This window comes from Tasmannia lanceolata, unplaced genomic scaffold (assembly GCF_043159265.1).
Source record: "Tasmannia lanceolata isolate RefF3 unplaced genomic scaffold, GAP_Taslan_0.1 ptg000024l, whole genome shotgun sequence".
Lineage (NCBI taxonomy): Eukaryota > Viridiplantae > Streptophyta > Magnoliopsida > Canellales > Winteraceae > Tasmannia > Tasmannia lanceolata.
Genome location: NW_027518701.1, coordinates 9,000,004 through 9,020,495, shown reverse-complemented (window position 1 = coordinate 9,020,495; position 20,492 = coordinate 9,000,004). Strand labels below are relative to the sequence as shown.

Here is a 20,492-nt window from a genome sequence, read left to right as displayed (position 1 = left end):
TATAAGTTAGTTTTTACAGAAAGAAAGGCAGAAAGGGACAGAGAAAACTAAATCATAGAGAAATAGAAACATCTTTTTCTACTTTTTTCTTCATCTCAAGGTGGATTTCTGTTTTTCATCCACAAAAACCAGAACCCAGCTCAAATAATGATTTTAAAGCCAAGAAATTTTTTTTAAAAAAAAAAAAAAAAACATAATGGAACAAACCTTGACAACACTAGCATTAGAAGTTTTTTAACTATTTTTCCAGGTTAGTTTGGATCATCATATGAAGTGGGTCCAAATTTTTGAAAAATGCTAGACTTCACTTGTACACAACTTATAAAATCATCAAATGTGAATTCCTTTAAGGCACTGTTTAGATTGCAAGAAAAACATTTCTTATTTCTGACAGAAAAAGGGATTCTTTTTTCTTTTCACCATTTAGAAGGAACTGCTATGATTATTGTTAACTTAGATGGATATCATTATAATTTGAAGGTCCCTCTAAGTAAAAATTGAATAGGATCCGTTCAAGATATCACTTTTCGTGTGTAAAACAAGTAAGATATTTTAGAAAAAATTTCCATTCCAAACTTTTCCAAAAAATTCTTGCAATCCAAACTTATATAGAAACTTTAGTGTGTGAAAGAGAGACCATCAGCCACATTAAGGATGATCATAACCGTCCGATCAATGCCGAATTTCCCGGCTTTAGTGTACAAAATCCAGATTTTAGCTTTGTAACATTCGGGATTTTAAAATCCTAGATTATAATCTAGGACTTTACAATTCTGGATAATAAAATCCATGAATGGGCCTTTGTATTTTGTGGAGAGAGAGAGAGAGAGAATGATCATGATGACGATGTGGAGCGTGGATGTCCCATTTAGCATAACAGGAGAGAAAGTAAAAAAATATCGTTGTGCATTAATTACTGACACATGCAGGTGGGTATTAAGGAGAAAAGGGGGCATAAATTAAGGGCTTATAAAGAGGGGGGGGCATTTCTTGTAGACAGAGGGGGGCCATTTATCAAGGGCATTAGTTGATAAACATTTAAATATGATTTTTTTTTCAAATTTCCCCTTGCCCCCACCTGGCTCAGCCACTGATTGGTCGTTGGGAGGACGAGGGACTGGACACTACAGGAGCTAGGCATGCATGTACAGACATTCACCTTTAAAAGTCATTTGGGGGGGGGGGGGCTCATGCTATATGTGCCTCCGCCTCTGGACCATAGAGCTGCCAAAACATCAGCTCCATAGAAACCCTTCGATTAGTGGAGGCAAAAAATGGACATATTTGTGAAGGTTTATACCTGTCCATTTGTGCCTCCACAAATCAAAGGGTTAGGATAATCCTATGGAGCTGATTTTTTGGGCACACCGTATCTATGTGAGGGCCCATCATACTGATTCAGTTTGCCTTGATTCTTGAAAGAAAAAGAATAATAGAAAGGAACCGAACTGTCTCACGACGTTCTAAACCCAACTCACATAGATTTAGATGTGTCTAGAAGGCAGTCTCAAAGGCTCTTTCGAGGGTATTCTGAGACCAACTTCCATCTTTCGATGTTTCCGCTCTTAGGTTAGCGAAAGCGTCCCTTCTTTTCCAGCGTCATAGAAAATCCTTAAAGCGGTATATCTATAGCTTTCATTTTCAAAGCCCTGCAAGCAAGCTACGCAAGCAATGCCCTATTAGTTAAGTCAAGCCGTTGTTAGCAGGTTGTTTGCTGCGCGCAACAGCTTGTCTTACGTTTAGGGCATTGTTTGCTCCGGTGCCTACACTTGTAGCTTCCTTTGTTTCAAGCAGCTAATTCTTTGGTTTTTGTTTCTTTAAACAAGATATACCTTGCCTAAATATTTTCTCAGAAAAAAAAAGATCATGGCAAAGTTTCTCATGCATAATTCATAAAAATCATTAGCAAAGTATCTCATGCATAATTCATAAAAATCATTATTTAGAAAAAAAAATAAGTTAATGCATACAATTGCCTCAGAATACAAACCACTACTTTGCCATTTCAAAAAAAAAAATACAAACCACTACTTAGCAAACTAACCATAGATGAACCTATGGTTACATAATCAAACACGGCAAAGTTTCTCATGCATAATTCATAAAAAATCATTATTTAGAGAAAATACAATAAGTTAGTGCATACAATTGCCTCAGAATACAAACCACTACTTAGCAAACTAACCATAGATGAACCTATGGTCACATAATCAAACTACTACTTAGCAAACTAAGAATAAATAGGAAGCTAATAATAATTAAATGGGATTCACTAACTAAAATATGGAGGGACCCAAATAGGCTTCGTAATCCAAGTCGAAGAGCTGGGATAAAATGGTTTTACACTCTTATCCTCCAAGTTGAAGACACCGTTATCAAGACCCCACTCTGGTAAATTTTCAGAATTGTCAGTGAAGTAGATGCAGTTTCCCTTGCCCTGGGGAAAGTCAGAAGCTGAGAGAGAGAAAGAGTTACTGTATCCCACAAACAACATTTCATCGCCTAAGCTTTCGATCAGGATCCACTCTCTTGTGACTTCGTCCAATTCAAAAACATCGAACCAGTCCGTCCTACAAACCCATTCTGGACAAGGTTGGACTACATTGCCATCTCTATCTAACTCATAATCAGGATTCCATTCGCAAAATCTTTCAACCTTCAACAACTTCCCGGAAGATTCCACTAGATACCTCCTGTCAACTCCTCCTTCAAATGGAGGTGTAATTACTGTAAACTTGGGGTTATCAATGGAGGCAAAGTCACAAGTTACAACAGCATTATGATTGGTGATTGCATAGAATTTGTCCTTGTAATATATAACATCTTCGTAGTGAATCCATTCATTGTTTATTGTAGTCCATTTTTCATCCCCCGGTTTATAGAAGGACAATTTCCAGTCATAAGTGACAATGGTAGCAACAATGTAATCTTGTGTTGAAATAGGATTTGCTGATAAAACAGTCTTGACAATATACCTGCAAGGATAATTTCAAACAATTAGTGATAATGGTAACAACAAGTCTAGTGTTGAAATAAAATTTGCCAATAAAAAAAAGTCCTGATGATTACCTGTAGTTCCTTGGTACTTCAGGATTAGTACTATGTTGGTTGTCAGGAAATCTGTTAAGGGAGGGAAGCTGAATTTGGGTACTTGTGAAGGGATTTAATAGATGAACGTTACCGCTCTCATCTATTGTGACCACCCATCCCTTGGAAGACACACAACACCATTTTCCATGAAATTCTGGCAATTGAATATTGTAAACCTTATTTTTAGTGATACTATAGAAGCCACGAGTTTCATTACGCTCTTTATCAGGGATTATCATAAGTGGAAGTTGGTCTTGAAAGTCCAACCGGTGGTGATTTTCCTTGGTGACCTGATACCAGGATGAGCACACAGCACCAAACCGGATATGATCGATGAGAGGTAGACGATCCACGACCATTTCTAACAACTCATTTGGAATTTCGGACCACTTACCCATGTCACTGATCATGAGTACCTTCTTGCTATTGACGGGATTGGAAGCTAAGAAAAGAAAAATAATTATGGAACACAGACAGAGCAAATAAGTAATATATACAATTGAAGTAAGACATGTAAATATGCGAAGGAGATTTAGGCCCTCTTTAGATACTCTCTAAAAATTATGTTACTGCAGTAATATATGTGCATCGTGTGAATGGTGGAATTATTTAAAATCCTCTAAGCTTGTTGGTACATATGTTTCCACAGCGAGTTATGTGTCAAGAATGCATATTGACCTAATTAGGCGAAGATATGTCTACAAAAACACATCTACAATGTTTATAAGACCATGAGACTTGTCAATGGATATTTGGACCAATGAGTGCTACCTGGAATGTTCTGCTAGAGTTTGTATGAAGGACGCGGATGTTCTGCTAGAGTTTGTGTGAAGAGCGCTCTTGAAGATTGTCACCCTCATGTGATCGAGCAAACATCGATAAATATATATAGGCATGAAGGCGAGACTCGTTCACAACAAGAGAAATTTAGACACGCATGACTGATTATAAACTAATTATATGAAAGTATTTGGGCTTATATATATATATATATATATATATATATATATATATATATATATATATATATATATTATGTCACATCGATATGCACCATAGTCATTACAGTGAACTCTTTCGTAAGGGACATATGACATTAAACGGAAAAGAGTGACCTATACCAAAACTACTTGATGCTTCTAATTTGCTTGTTTGGATTTCTTGTTGCCATGCATGCTCCCCTAGATAATAGAAGCCCACTTTTGGAAATAAATGCTATACTACTATAATAGATGATAGTATCACTCTACCGATCAACACAAATAGGATCAGATGATACCGGAAGTATGGCACAATATAATGCTTGCTTTACACAACTCAGTAAATTTGCACATAATTGGACAGATGAAGGGCATGTGGAAGGTATGAAATTCTTTATGATTAGGGAGAATAATTGTGTAAGGCAACAGAAGCACAAACATGTAGTATATCATGATCCCCAACTTATTTCATGATTCCCAACTCTATCTTTTACTGAACATTATGACTTTAATCAAGTAGAATTCAAGATGAATTGTTAAGTTCATCTTATAATGGCCAAACTGATCTGAATTGTAAGTTACACGATTTTAAACAAGGTGCATGTGCAGATAAGTTTCGAGATGACCAATTCACACAAGATTAGAGAACTGCACCATTGACGCATGACTCAAACAAAGTTCAGCACGGATATCAGGAAAAACAAAAACATATCCTTTCATGCTTTATAAATTATGTAAGCCATTGATTGAGAGATTTTAAAAGGTCATTTAAGAAAAGATATTCAACTGAGAGATATTGAGAGATGAAAAGCGCGAAAATTCAATTGACAGAGTGGAAGAAAGAGAGACAGAGATATTGATTGAGAGATTTTAGTAGGCCATTTAATAAAAGAAAATCAAGAGAGAGGGAAGTGCCACCACTTTTTTAGGAGAGAGTGATACCTAGTCACTGACTAAGTTTTTTATTTAATACCCTTAAATCTTTCCACATGTGACACTTCTCTCTTGATAAATAGGGGCTTAATAAAATCACTTTTGTGAAATTGCCTAAATGCTCTCTCTCTCTCTCTCTCTCTCTCTCTCTCTCTCTCTCTCTCTCTCTCTCTATATATATATATATATATATATATATATATATATATATATATATATATATATATATATAGAGAGAGAGAGAGAGAGAGAGGAAATGGATTGTACGCTCGACCGTACCTAGAGTTAGGTACGGTAGAGTGCCAAATCACATGGGTCCCCCATTTTTGGTGGGCATCTAAACTATTCATTTGCAAGGCCCCATCATAGATAGGGTGCATACCAAAAATTAGCTCCATAGGATCATCCTAACCCATCCATTTGTGGAGGCCAAAATGGACAGACAGTGTTTGTCCACAAATCTGCCCATTTTGGCCTCCAGTTTTAGAGGGTTAGGATGATTCAATGGTGCTGATTTTTGGTATGCACCCTATCTATGATGGGGCCTTGCAAATGAATGGTTTAGATGCCCACAAAAAATGGGGGACCCATGTGATTTGGCACTCTACCGTACCTAACTTTAGGTACGGTCGAGCGTACAATCTTATTCCTCATACATATATATATATATATATATATATATATATATATATATATATATATATATATATATATATATATATATGATCCAAAGCATTCATTTGAAAGGCCCTTCCATGGATAGGGTGTGTACCAAAAATCAGCTCTTTAGGATCATCCTAATCCTGCCATTTGAGGAGGGTGGAGGGAAAAAATGGGCAAAAACAGTGTCTGTCCATTTTCCCCTCCAACTTTGATTGGGTTAGGATGATCCTATAGGGCTTATTGTTGGTACACACCCTATCCATGGAAGGGCCTTCCAAATGAATGCTTTGGATCCCCCCAAAAATATATATATGATCCAAAGCATTCATTTGGAAGGCCTTTCCATGGATAGGGTGTGTACCAAAAATCAGCCCTTTAGGATCATCCTAACCCTGCCATTTGTGGAGGGTGGAGGGGAAAAATGGGCAAAAACAGTGTCTGTCCATTTTCCCCTCCCACTTTGATTGGGTTAGGATGACCCTATAGGGCTGATTTTTGGTACACACCCTATCCATGGAAGAGCCTTCCAAATGAATGCTTTGGATCCCCCCAAAAAATGTGGCCCCCACTATGGTTTGTGAAGCCATGCACAGATAGCTTACATGTGCAGCTACACATACTTCAATTCCTCATAGTTTGTAAATGAGGAAATGAAGTATGTGCAGCTGCACAGATAAGCTATTTTTGCATGGCTACACAAACCATAGTGGGGGCCACATTTTTTGGGGGATCCAAAGCATTCATTTGGAAGGCCCTTCCATGGATAGGGTGTGTACCAAAAATCAGCCCTATAGGATCATCCAAACCCAATTAAAGTTGGAGGGGAAAATGGACAAACATTGTTTCTGTCCATTTTTTCCCTCCACAAATGGTAGGGTTAGGATGATCCTAAAGGGCTGATTTTTGGTACACACCCTATCCATAAAAGGGCCTTCCAAATGAATGCTTAGGATCCCCCAAAAAATGTGGCCCCACTATGGTTTGTGCAGCCATGCACAAATAGCTTATCTGTGCAGCTGCACATACTTCATTTCCTCATATATATATATATATATATATATATATATATATATATATATATATATATATATATATATATTATAGGGATTTGCTAGTATCCATTGCAGAAGGCATTTCGCTGATGGTCTGTTGCATCTGATAGCCGCCACAGAGGCTCACTTTTCAGCAGATTTGTCTTCATTCTTGAGGTGGATGCTGTCAGATGCAACAAACCATCTGCGAAATGCCTTCTGCGATGGACGCTAGCAAATCCCATAAGGTTTTTACACGTCCATTTTTGCCTCCACAAATCGTAGGGTTGGGATGATTCTATGGAGCTGATTTTTTGGGCACAACCTATCTATGTGAGGGCCCCTCAAATGAATGGTTTGCATCACCCAAACAATGTGGGGCCCACTGAATTTTAAGCACGAGTGTGTAGCTACACTTTTCTCTCTCTCTCTCTCTCTCTCTCTCTCTCTCTCTATATATATATATATATATATATATATATATATATATATATATATATAGAGAGAGAGAGAGAGAGAGAGAGAGAGTAGTGTTTCTGAGCTAGAGCTCAGATAAGAAATAGGTGTGGGCCCACATTGTTGGGGGATCCAAAACATTCATTTGGTAGCCCCTATCATGGATAGGGTGTCCACAAAAAATCAGCTCCATTGGATCATCCTAACCCTTCCATCTGTGGAGGGAAAATGGGCAGATTTGTGGAGAAACAGGTCCATTTTTCCCTCCACAAATGGAAGGGTTAGGATGATCCTATGGACCTGATTTTTGGTGCACACCCTATCCATGATAGGGCCTTTTAAATGAATGCTTTGGATACCCCAAAAAATATGGGCCCACGTGAGTTTTCGACGCTCGAGCTCAGAAACACTTTCCTCACACACACACACACACAAACACTTTCCTCCACAATTTGTAAAGGAAACACACACACATATAGGCCCTCAAACCGAGTGTGTGTGTGTGTGTGCAGGACACACACACACACACACACACACATATATATATATAAAGAGAGAGAGAGAGAGAGAGAAAGGAAAGTGTTCCCACATTTTTGGGGTGATCCGAAGCATTCATTTGGAAGGCCCTTCCAGGGATAGGGTGTGTACCAAAAATCAGCCCTATAGGATCATCCTAACCCTGCCATTTGTGGAGGGAAAAAATGGGCAGAAATATGGACACATAGTGTCGGTCCATTTCCCCCTCCACCTTTGATTGGGTTAGGATGATCCTATCGATCTGATTTTTTGGTAGACACCCTATCCATCGAAGGGCCTTCCAAATGAATGCTTTGGATACCCCAAAACTGTGACGCCACATGTGTTTTTGAGCTAGAGCTCAGATAAGCTTATCTGAGCTCTAGCTCAGGAACACTTTCCTCATATATATATATATATATATATATAGAGAGAGAGAGAGAGAGAGGAAACAATTCCTGCGCTCGAGTGTAGGAAAACATGGTGGGCCCACATTTTTTGGGTGATCCTAAGCATTCATTTGAAAGGCCCCATCATGTATGGGATGTGTACCAAAACTCAGATCATAAAGAAAAGACGATAACACACTCCCTCAAGAAAAGACAACATGACAACACTCCCCCAAGAAGACAATACGAAGAAAAAGACAGTATCAAGAGAAAGGAATAACTCTAAGAAAAGCATGACAACATTCCCCCTCAGGTTGAAGGTCGAATACTTTCTGATTCCCTACCCGAAATGTATGTTGATCCCACCCACGCTGTAAACGGATGCCCTACCTGATCCATTTCAAATCCAACTTGCAACAAAAAACGAAGACAAACAAGGCACCACGCCTCTCTCAGACATTTCTTCAAACAGTTGTTGTGCGCCTTTGACATCAACACAAAAGACATAGGAGACATAGAAGACAACACCAGACAATGTAAAGAAAGATATGGCATCAACACAAAGGACATAGAAAACAATAGGGCAATGGAAAGAAATAGATGACATCAACACAAAAGATATAGAAAAGGAGAATTTAGACCGAGTCCTATGAGAGAAGCAAATCAGAAAAAGAACCCCGAGTACAAGGAGGATTGGCAATGCCCAAATTGTCGCTACCATAATTTTGGATGGCGGAATAGATGCAGAAGGTGTTGGCAAGCTAGATTGAATCTGACCCCCTCACCCAGTACATCTCGGGGGAGGGGGAGACTCATAGGGAGATTTAAGCATGTTCAAGACAATAGATCAGGAGCATGGTTTTGCTCTCTCTGTCAATATCTCAACTTTAGATGGCGGGATGAATGTCGCACGTGTCATCGGGCCAGAATCCCTTCAAAATGGGTTCCTCGTGCTAGCTCATCATCTAGGGTAGAATCCAAATGGTGGTGAAGATGATCTTTGGCCTGATTCGGGTAAAATTTATCACCACAAAAGTCTAGGTTTTCCACTGTTATCTATCTCGGGTAGGGAAGTGGATGTGCGTATGGGTTCCCTAAGAGCTTGTCCGATAGGGAAAAAGAAAAACTATAATGAGACCTTGTAGGAGTTCTGAAAATGGGCACAAGTGTCCTGGGAAATCCCATTTTACATTGTCCCTCTATGTTGACGAAGAATGAAGTTCTTTTTATGTTTGAAATAGAATTACAAGCATTATAGGTCCTCGTTAAGGGATCTGAGGCCTTGGATAATCATTTTCTTTCCCTCTCACCATGAAAAAAGGAATTTATTCAAGGAGATGATGCTCATTGGGTTCATTTTTATGGCATCTAATTGCACGGCTGGTCTGTTTCAACAGTGGAAGCGTTAGGGGGCCTTTTTGGTAAGGTTGTAGAAATCAAGATGGAAGGCAACAACCAGAATTGTATGAGTTATGTCTCGGCCAAAATTCTAGCCCCCCGCTGGCTTTTCTTTAACTCCTGCGTTAAGCTCAAAATTTTAGACTAGATCTATACCATTGGGGTTGATCTTCTGAAGGAAAATCCTGATTCCGCTATCCCAGGATTAGGTTTTCATTTGCCGGCGGATCAATCTCCTACGAGTAAGGGGCTTTTGCCTGGTGAGCCGTTGGGCTTCGTATGGAATTCAAATTGCAAATCTAACCAACCAAATCTTCAGGCGGGGTTGCCCAAGAAAGTGCCTTTGGTCTACCTCGAAAAAGGTGTGGTGGAAACTAAAAAAAGGAATTCAGACCATTTAGGTCTACCGTTGGTGAGTCCCAAGATATCTAAGCCTAACCTGCCCCTAGGCGAAAAATTGCTTCGCTGGTTGCACCCTTCACGAATATCAAGATAGTTGGCCTCCATCCTAGAGCCAGGAAGAGCTTTGATTATCGAGCCCCTGGCGGTGTCTATGATGGTTTAAATCCCCTAGTCAGGGCATCAAGATCACAAGAAAATTTATTTATGAATATATTGGAGAATATCTTGGCTTCAAAACCAGGATCAAGGAAGATAAACAGCAGATTGTTGAAGCTCCTAAAATTTTACTCTCAATCTGGTACGATAGGCCCTATCTATAGCTAACTCAGTAGCCTTGGATCCTGGATGGTTGGAATTTTTTAGGGGCTGAGGAAGATTATAGCGATTAAAGCGTTTGTGGGTGCATCCATTAACTTACCCTTTCTCGGTAGTTGGGAAGTTGGTACTTCATCTCGCGTCTTTTTCAGTTTTCTAGCGCTCTCTTCTAGAAGCGGATGGTTCAAGGCCCTGGGTTTGGTCTTAAAAGGTACACTCAACCTCATATTTTGAAGAGACTCTCAAGCCTAAAGAAAGTTCTTCTTCCAGGCTACCATTAACAAAGGAGGAATGGTAACTCCTGATGATCCAGGAGAATCCTCTTCTTGCTCTGGAAGACAGCTATTTGCTTTTTGTGCTTACTGGAAGCTACTCAGGCTAGAGTCTCAAGTCGGGCCGATCACTGGGTATAGACTGTTGGATTATTCTGTTAAAAGACACCCATTTACCGTTATACAAGCACTCTTTCTTTAAGCTACTTGGGTTCGGAAAAAGGGTTGTGAGGAGGCAAAAATGGGATGAGACTAAGGTGGTGGGTATCCGGCTGCTGGAAGAAAAGCCTACGAGCAGAAAATCTCTGGGATTCCTGAACAAGATTCCGGAGGTTTTTCTCCTTTTCCTACCAGTCTCAGATCCAGCATAGCATGGAGGAAGTTCTTTCGGTTTTGACAACTTGCCCAAAAGCACAAACTGAATGATTATCTAGATGATGATGACAAGTCTGTTTTGATGAATGCCTTGCCTCTTCCCTGTCTTTGAAAAGATGAGAGCGGGACCTCAAGAAATAAAGGGTAGTAGATGAAGAATTCGAAAGGGAAGTGAAATAGTTATTCGACGGGGTGGCATCGCATGAAAGTGTAGACCTCACTGTAATGGTTGACCCTGAAGATCATTTTTTGGCTTGTTACTAGCCTAGGAGTATGCTCCTAGCCATCCTTATTTTATATATAGCTTTTAGAGTTCGCATAAAATTATGGAAAAATCAACATGAATCCAGGCTTAAGAAATGACAGGCTAGCCCAATTTTGAGCTTGTTTTGATATGTTGGGTCCACCTAGTGATGTTAGAAAATTAGGCTGAATCACCACCCTTTTGTATGGCAATTCCTTCTTTCATCTTCAATTAAAAACAAAGATTAGTCCAATGCCACCAACAACCGTTTCTAGTGGGGCATCTAATTCAAGAAGAAGTGACAACGCAAGGGGTGAAATTAAATTTACAGTCATAAGCAAGCTAATAAATCCCACTATATTTCAACACTTTGCTAAATATCTTCTTCTAAAAATTTGGAATTCTAAACCTTCTTTAACATTCTAAAATTTCTACAAACCTTTTGATCAACCCAAAAGAGTATAACCTTCAAAATTTTCAGGGGTGTGCAGTCTCACATTTCTAAGAAATTCAGAATTGAAGGAAAAAAACCTAATATGTTTAGGGAGTTTAAGAGAAAAGAACATATTATTAGATGTTATATAGGGGTGCAACTAGGGTCAGGTGGGGGTCGGGATGAGGCCAACCCGACGTGACCCGAGGAACCCATTTTTCCAACCCGAACCCGACCTGTTTTCCAACCTGACGAGGTTCAACCCGATCCGACCCGAAGAACTCTTTTTCCATCCTGGAACCGACCCAACCCGAGTTTTTAATCTTACAAAACAAAAATTTGATAAAAAAAAAAATGTCGGATTTCAATCGGGTCGGGTTGCCCAAACCCTCAACCTGAACCCGACCCGACCCGACGCGACGGGTTCAGGTTGCACCCCTAATGTTATATGCCTCGTATCTTGGACTGAAAGTCCAAAGAGCAATCCAAAAAAAAATCAGTTACTGAGATTTAAAGAACACGGATTTTCTGATTCTGGAAATTTTGCGCCAAGAAAAACCCGATAAAGAGCACGCCTTATTGGTATCTACAAGCCAGCATCATATAAAGAAGAGGGCACAGCACATCATACGAATTGAAGAGGAAAGCACAGCAGAAGATCAAACATCTAACACGAACGCTCTGCAAGTCCAATCTATTCGGACAGATCCCTTGAATGTCGGAAAATTGGAATGAGAAAGAGAACCTAGGTGATGCCATGTTGGAATGAGAGGAGAGAGAATCTTGGTGATGCCACGTAGGATGAACTTGACAGTGAAACTGTTCAGCTCAGAGGTGAACATATCTCACCCAATTGCTATTATATAATAGATAGTAAATAGAATCGGAAAACTTGGGTAGCCATGACAAAGAAAGGTGGCTCTAAGCCTCATGATCACCAAGTACATAATCAAATCATCTGACCTACCGGGGCGTGAACTAAGGAATATTTAGGGGCAGGGACAGAGCTAGGAATTTCCTCTAGGGAGGGGCAGGGGCAGAGCCAGGAATTTCCTCTAGGGTTGTTATAAGCAAGGTTTTAAATTTCGGTTTCAGAATGCGTTTCGGTCCTCACCGAAACCGAACCTAAATTTCAGCCAAAATTTCCGAAAATCTGACGAAATCTTCTAAACGCCTATTTTATAGGCTATATAATTTTGACGAAATTAATTTCGGTAATTTCAGCTGAAACTTCGGGATAATATTAAATAATGAATTAAAATCAGATTTTTTGGAGATATTCCTTAAATTTTGGGGAAACAAAATTTCGATCGAAATTTCGGTCGAAATTTTGTAACGTTTCGATTTCACCCAATTTCGGTTTCGGTCTCAACCCGATATTTTGGACTGAAATTTCGGATTTCGGTCGAAATTTAAAACCTTGGTTATAAGGGTGGCGATCATTTCCACTTGGCTATTAAAACCACTGGCAAACTTTTTTTAACAGATTTTCATGGGTGATGAGAAAGTTGCAAAGCTTTGGGCTGACTCTTGGGGGGGTGAATATTCAACTTACCGAGTTGCCAAACAATCTCCAAGTTCCTTAACTTTCTAATTCTAATAATGAGAGAGTGGTAAGCCTTATTCGACCATGTACTAATTGTTGGAATGAAGAGGAATTCTATCTATCCAGATTGTATCTACTGTGATACTAGACATCCCAACACACGATATTGGTACTTCTTATGTAAATCGACCATCTCGGTCTTTATTTTAATAAAATTGACGATCATTCAAAAAAAAAAAAACACGATACTGAAGTTTGGAAGTCGTGCTAGTAGTGGGAAGTTTTCTATAAGGTCTGAATATTATTCCCAAATAACTCTATCTATGAATTCCAGCATACTACTAGTGGAAAATTTTCTGTAAGGTCTGCCTATTATTCCCAAATAACTCCATCTATGAATTCCATTTCCTGTACTCAAACCTTTTAACTTTCTTGAAATCACAACTGTTCCCCTCAGGTGGAACAATTTGGTTTCAAAGAAAGTATTTATTTCATAAACAAGGATATAGGAAAACTTCTCTTATGGCCTCATATTTGAGCCCAAGTAGCATATAGGGTGAATCAGTCTAGAGAAAATGAATACTCAAGTCCTTACAAGTAACAAGTTCAATGTTCTGCTTCAATGACAGCAGACTTTAGTCTTTAAAGTAGTGAAAAAAAAAATTCAAGTTCAGGGGACGGGAATGCCAAAGTCAAGTTCAGGGGACGGGAATGCCAAACTTATTATTAGTTACTTGAAACTTTCTCTGATAAAAGATGTTAGAATTTAGAAATATTGTGACCATCCATGAATGGGTCAAACAGTCTAGTGGTCTGAGAAAACAATTACGAATGGTAGCTCTCAAGACACAACCTCTATAAGGAGTGATATAGATTCGAAGCCGCATAAGCAAATCACAAATCTTAAGAATAAAATTAGTTGTGTCATTAGGAAGCTAAACAAAGAAATATTTCTGAGCTGATGTTTAGGATGTAAGACAAACAATATAAGTGGGAACTTTCAATGTCCTTATGTAATTTTCAATTGCATTGTAGTGGTCTCTGGCCTCGGCTTGCTAGGATAGCCACAGGTGTAACTGAGATCCAAAAATTACAGATATGGAGCAGGAAGAAAAGTAAAGAGCACATTGCTGACGACAGAGATAATTGTGTCAAACTAGTGAACAGAGGTAGGACCTATTCTTCCAAGTGTTACTCGAATTTCAATAAGGAATCTATCCAGGTCAGTTCATGTGTGGAAGATAGATACAAGTTACTCAGAGGCTTGAAATCAGATTAGAGATCATTACAGAATATGATCTCACAGTTCCAACATAGATGAAACATGAAGTTAAGCTGAGATCTGTTCTAGAATTTGCACATAACTCTTCAAATTTTATTTTAGCTATCAACCACAAGTAGATCAGGATCCAAGAGGATCAAAAGGAATACTCGGGACAACAAGGAGAGGCTTCTATGCAGGAATGATAGTTGCTAAAAATCAAACAGGATCAGCGAATTTCACTCAGATCACTAGCAGATCTCAATATCTTCTTGTGACCTTGAGCTTTCTTTTCTTGCTTAGTAAGTCCACCAGTATAACTCTCAGATCTCTAGTTAAAAAAAGGAGTAGAATCCATTTCAAAAAAAACAAAAAAGGAGTAGAATCTATCTTGGATTAAACTAGTGTTGTGACAGCAAATTCTCATAATCAATGGCAAAATTTTAACATGAGGCAGTTCGAATTTGTGATGAAAGATCACACTTGACTTTCAAGAAATTATAACAGATTATGAAGGATTATTAAATCAACAAATAACAGAATTCAGGATAGGATGGAGCTTCTTTGGAACAGAATTTGATGCATATGACTAAACAGTCAAAGTTCATTAAAGAATGAAGGAGATACTGCTATCCCACAAAAAAAGAATGCTTTTAAAACTTTCCTCGCATAAATTGGAGGGCCACACCGGTGACCATAGTTAAAAAACTCACTCAGACAATAACTCGGCCAAGGTAAAAAGGAATTGAATTGGATGCGCAAATGATTCGCACAATTAACTTTTCATTAACTTGGGTAAGGGAAAGGAGTTTTTGATTGATTTGATAGGGAAAAACTTGGTCTTGGATCAAAATTCATCCAAGGAAACCAAATTGATTTGGGCGGGTCAATTTTTGACTCTGAGAGTTTTTAAACTATGTATCTCACAGTTTAGTGGTCCAAAAGAAAAGAATCAAGGACAAATTATAGCTCTCATAAGTCATAACATAGAAACTTTGTGAGGAGTGCCACCGTGTCGAGACTTAAGGGGTGTGACCTTCAGGACCGAATCAAATTCTCAACAATGAAAGTGCGATACTAAATCTCCAATAGACCAACATGGCAACATACCACCTCCATTCAGCTTTCCTAATATAAGAATAACATCATCTCATGGATAAATCAAGATATAACCCCAATTATATATATATATATATATATATATATATATATTTTTTTTCCTTAAATCAACATGAATACAACATATCCATGTAAAAGGTGACTTTTAAAAAGTTGGACGAAGTTTACAACCTTACTACACCATTCCAAAACAGAGCAATAATAATCAAACATGAATACAACATATCCGTATGAACTTTCTCTAATAAAACATGTTATAAAAAGTGACTCTAAGACCAGTCATATGCAGCCAAATTGATATATTTTCTATTGCAATCTAAACCAAAACGAAGAAGACCAAACTTGTTTATAACGAGCGTGCAAAAAAATCTACCTTACGTCAGTTGAGATGTTGTGGCAATAACTCATTTGTTACCGTCTTACTCTAGATTCGCTATTGATGGAAGGCAAAGGGGGTAATTTGACATCAGACGATGATTTTAAACGGACGGTTTGGATCATCCTATGATACAAAAAACCCGGTATTTTCTAAAGGGTGCACCCTGGGTTGGCATTTCGTTGGGTTTGGGTTAGGGTTGAGGCCTTGGTCAATCCTTCGTAACATTTTCGATTTCACACGCATTCTTTCCGCTCTAGCTCTCTGTACACGTGGCCTTCGAAGTGAGAAACGGGTCACCCGCGCGTTATTTCTAATAATTTTGTGTGTTGGATTTGGACGAGATGGTGATAGCTGTTTAAGCAGGTGGGTTTTAATTCTTTCAAGAAAGAGTCAAGTTCTTACCATGGATTCACGTCTCTGTTGCAGAAGGTAGGGTTTCAGGGGTAGGTCTTCTAAGGTTTCATTTTAGGGTTTTTGGGTTTTCCTGTTTTTTTTTTTTTTCTATTCCCTTTTTAGGTTTAATGAAAGAAAAGGGTTGTAAAGAGGGAGATTTTATATGGTGGCCGACCTTTACATGTAAAGGTCAGAGAGAGAAACCACCCTCCACTTTGGATCGAAAATCAAGGGTGGCAGGTTTCTCTCTCTCTCTGCCCTTGTTACAAAACGGTCGGCCACCATATAATTTCTCGTAAAGAGGAATGCAGTGATCTCTAATCATCCATGAACCCAACTTTTTGGGTTTCAATGAGATGCTAGCTGTTTATCTTTTTTCGTTCATTGGATTTTGAGGTCATGTGAGTATATTTTGGAGATGAAGAAACTAATGATAATTTTAAATTAATGGAAATTTCCTATAAACTAGTTGTAGTCCCGTGCGATGCACGAGGCGGCCCAACAAATAAAGATTTATAAGTTACATTTTTTTTTTTAGAAAATTTCTACAATTGAAATTTTGGTAAATGTTGGTTTGCTATTTGGAATTCTTGGTAACCGTTTTGTAACAAGGGCAGAGAGAGAGAGAAACTTGTCACCCTTGATTTTCGATCCAAAGTGGAGGGGGGTTTTTCTCTCTCCGACCTTTACATGTAAAGGTCGGCCACCATATAAAATCTCCCTCTTTACAACCCTTTTCTTTCATTAAACCTAAAAAGGGAATAGAAAAAAAAAAAAAACAGGAAAACCCAAAAACCCTAAAATGAAACCTTAGAAGACCTACCCCTCAAACCTTACCTTCTGCAACAGAGACGTGAATCCATGGTAAGAACTTGACTCTTTCTTGAAAGAATTGAAACCCACCTCCTTAAACAGCTATCACCATCTCATCCAAATCCAACACACGAAATTATTAGAAATAACGCGCGGGTGACCCGTTTCTCGCTTCGAGGGCCACGTGTACAGAGAGCTAGAGCGGAAAGAACGCGTGTGAAATCGAAAATGTTACGAAGGATTGACCAAGGCCTCAACCCTAACCCAAACCCAACGAAATGCCAACCCAGGGTGCACCCTTTAGAAAATACCGAGTTTTTTGTATCATAGGATGATCCAAACCATCCGTTTAAAATCATCGTCTGATGTCAAATTACCCCCTTTGCCTTCCATCAATAGCGAATCTAGAGTAAGACGATAACAAATGGGTTATTGCCACAACATCACAACTGACTTAAGGTAGATTTTTTTGCACGCTCGTTATACTCTCATTCGCAGCTTGTCTCCCGGTAGAAGTAGGGCATCAAATACCTACCAAAAAAAGAAGTAGGGCATCTCTTTTGTTTCCAAAACGCATCTCCCAGTTGAAGTAGGGCAAGTCTTTTTTCCTTCCTTTTAAGCATCTCAATCAATCTCTCGGTGTCTCTCTAATCTCAACGTATATTCGAACAACCTCAGATTCACTGGAAGGAAAGAGGAAGCCATGAAAGTAAAAGGTCAAAAAAAAAAAAAAACAAGTTTTTTCTTCTTCCTCTAATTTGGTCTTCTTCGTTTTGGTTTAGATTGCAATAGAAAAGATATCAATTTGGCTTCATATGACCGGTCTTAGAGTCACTTTTTATGACATGTTTTATTAGAGAAAGTTCATACGGCTATGTTGTATTCATGTTTGATTATTATTGCTCTGTTTTGGAATGGTGTAGTAAGGTTGTAAACTTCGTCCTATTTTTTAAAAGTCACCTTTTACATGGATATGTTGTATTCATGTTGATTTAAGAAAGCTATATATATGAGAAAAGTGTAGCTATATATATATATATATATATAATTGTGGTTATATCTTGATTTATCTATGAGATGCTGTTATTCTTAGATTAGGAAAGCTGAATGGAGGTGGTATGTTACTATGTTGGTCTATTGGAGATTTGGTATCGCACTTTCATTGTTGAGAATTTGATTCGGTCCTGAAGGTCACACCCCTTAAGTCTCGACACGGTGGCACTCCTCACAAAATTTCTATGTTATGACTTATGAGAGCTACAATTTGTCCTTGATTCTTTTCTTTTGGACCACTAAACTGTGAGATACATAGTTTAAAAACTCCCAGAGTCAAGAATTAACCTGCCCAAATCAATTTGGTTTTCCTTGGATGAATTTTGATCCAAGACCAAGTTTTTCCCTACCAAATCAATCAAAAACTCCTTTCCCTTACCCAAGTTAATGAAAAGTTTATTGTGTGAATCATTTGCGGATCCAATTCAATTCCTTTTTACCTTGGCCGAGTTCTTGTCTGAGTGAGTTTTTAAACTATGGTCACCGGTGTGGCCCTCCAATTTATGCGAGGAAAGTTTTAAAAGCATTCTTTTTTTGTGGGATAAGCAGTATCTCCTTCATTCTTTAATGAACTTTGACTGTTATTAGTCATATTCATCAAATTCTGTTCCAAAGAAGCTCCATCCTATCCTGAATTCTGTTATTTGTTGATTTAATAATCCTTCATAATCTGTTATAATTTCTTGAAAGTCAAGTGTGATCTTTCACCACAAATTCAAATTGCCTCATGTTAAAATGGTTGGGCCTATAGCTAAATGGTTGAGGCTCTGTATCACAACCTTGAGATGGCAGGTTTGATCCCAGCTTAACTATAAAAAAATGTTATTGCAAAGAACGGTCCAATAGCCCTAAATTATCAGAATAGTAAATTATATATTCCATGCTTCCCATGAAAAATTGTGTCAATCCAATCATTCACATTGATAAGCTCTAGTTTCTTTGAATATAAATAAAAGTTGCATACAAAAGCAAAGGGAAAAAAAGGAATGTAGAACAAAAAGAGTGGCACTCCCCAAATTTAATTACCAATTCAAACAATAGAATTCCCACAGCAATCTCGAAAATAAGAAATATGAGGTATTTTTTTGAATCACGGTTATAATCTACAACAAATAAACAAAACTAAAACCCTAAAATTCATACAAAGAAACAAAAAAGACAAAAAGTGACTGCTTTTCCCCAAATATATTCCCCAATAATAAAACCCATAAAGAAAACCATTAAAACCCTAGAAACAAAAAAAACCCTAATTCAAACCCTATAATATGAAAAGGAAATGGGGAAAAAGGAATGTAAAACAAAAAGATTAAAGTATTACCCACCCCTCCAAAGCCCTCTTCCATTTCGAAGCAAAATAAAAAAAGCCCCACCCACAAAACCCTCTTTGGAAGCCATTATTTGAGCCCAAACCCCAAGTTCGATAGGGGTAGGCAACCCAAAAGAAAAAACCCCAAGTTAGACAGGCGTAGACTACCCAAAAGAAAAAACCCAGGAAAAAAATATCCCAACCCACCAAAACGTTCTCCCACAAAACCCTATTTTGCAGATATGATGTGAAAAATTACCTTATCCAACAAGAGATTTATTCGAAGGTGGGGAATCCTCTTCTTTAATGGCAGCTCCGTGCGATTGTCGTGAGGAATGAGAGCAGGAAGGGTTTTGAAACTATGGGGACGAAAATAAAGTAAGGGAAGACGACAGGACTCTTGCAGACGGAAATGCGTGGCTGGGAAAGGAAAGGTGGGATTTTTTACAAAGCGAGGGTATGTAATTTCAAAAAAAAGACACAGATATTTCCCAAATCAGTGAAATCTAAAAAGAAATATCAAAAGAAACACCGATCTTAACCCTTCAGAATACTTTGGAATAGGAAACATTGTGTGGTTTTAAAGGCCCAGCAAAAAAGAAAATTTATTAGAAAGCAGAAAATTTATTAGAGATGATGGCCAAGATGTCTTACTATCTCATTTGAAAATATGATTAAATGAAAATAATCATATTTGCAAGGGATTTGCTAGGGACTTTCACAGAAAGGCTGTTAGAAGCAATTTAAAAATGAAAATATAAGCTGAGCTTGCAATTATTAAAACATGGCAGTGCCAATATCAATAGCCTTTTAATTTTTTTTATTCAATACTGAGAAAATATTTTGTATAAAAATCTTGGCTTCTTTCCAATAACCCTAGATACTATTTGCCCATGTAGATGTAATTGCCGATTAGATGATCGAGTTCATCCATATTGTGGGCCATATTTGGATGGACCAAGTTATAAAACCACATGCATCAAACAATATTGACCGACTTAGAGGTGGTAGGTCATCCATGTTGTGGGGCATATTTTTGGGTGGATCGCATTAGAAAACCACACGCATCAAACAATATAAACCATCTTAGCGGTGGCCATGAATCAATTGAGATATTATTATTGG

General features: G+C 38.2%; 1 protein-coding gene across 1 annotated transcript; it reads right to left on the bottom strand.

Moving 5' to 3' along the window:
- Nucleotides 1–2,074: 2,074 nt before the first annotated feature.
- On the bottom strand, nt 2,075–19,809 carry LOC143857176 (F-box protein SKIP23-like). Its single transcript, XM_077367563.1, has 3 exons — nt 19,627–19,809; nt 3,070–3,532; nt 2,075–2,975 (listed from the first exon to the last, which is right to left on the bottom strand). Exons 2-3 carry the CDS (start codon nt 3,498–3,500, stop codon nt 2,273–2,275), a joined length of 1,134 nt encoding a protein of 377 aa, XP_077223678.1. The 5' UTR covers nt 3,501–3,532; nt 19,627–19,809; the 3' UTR covers nt 2,075–2,272.
- Nucleotides 19,810–20,492: the final 683 nt, after the last annotated feature.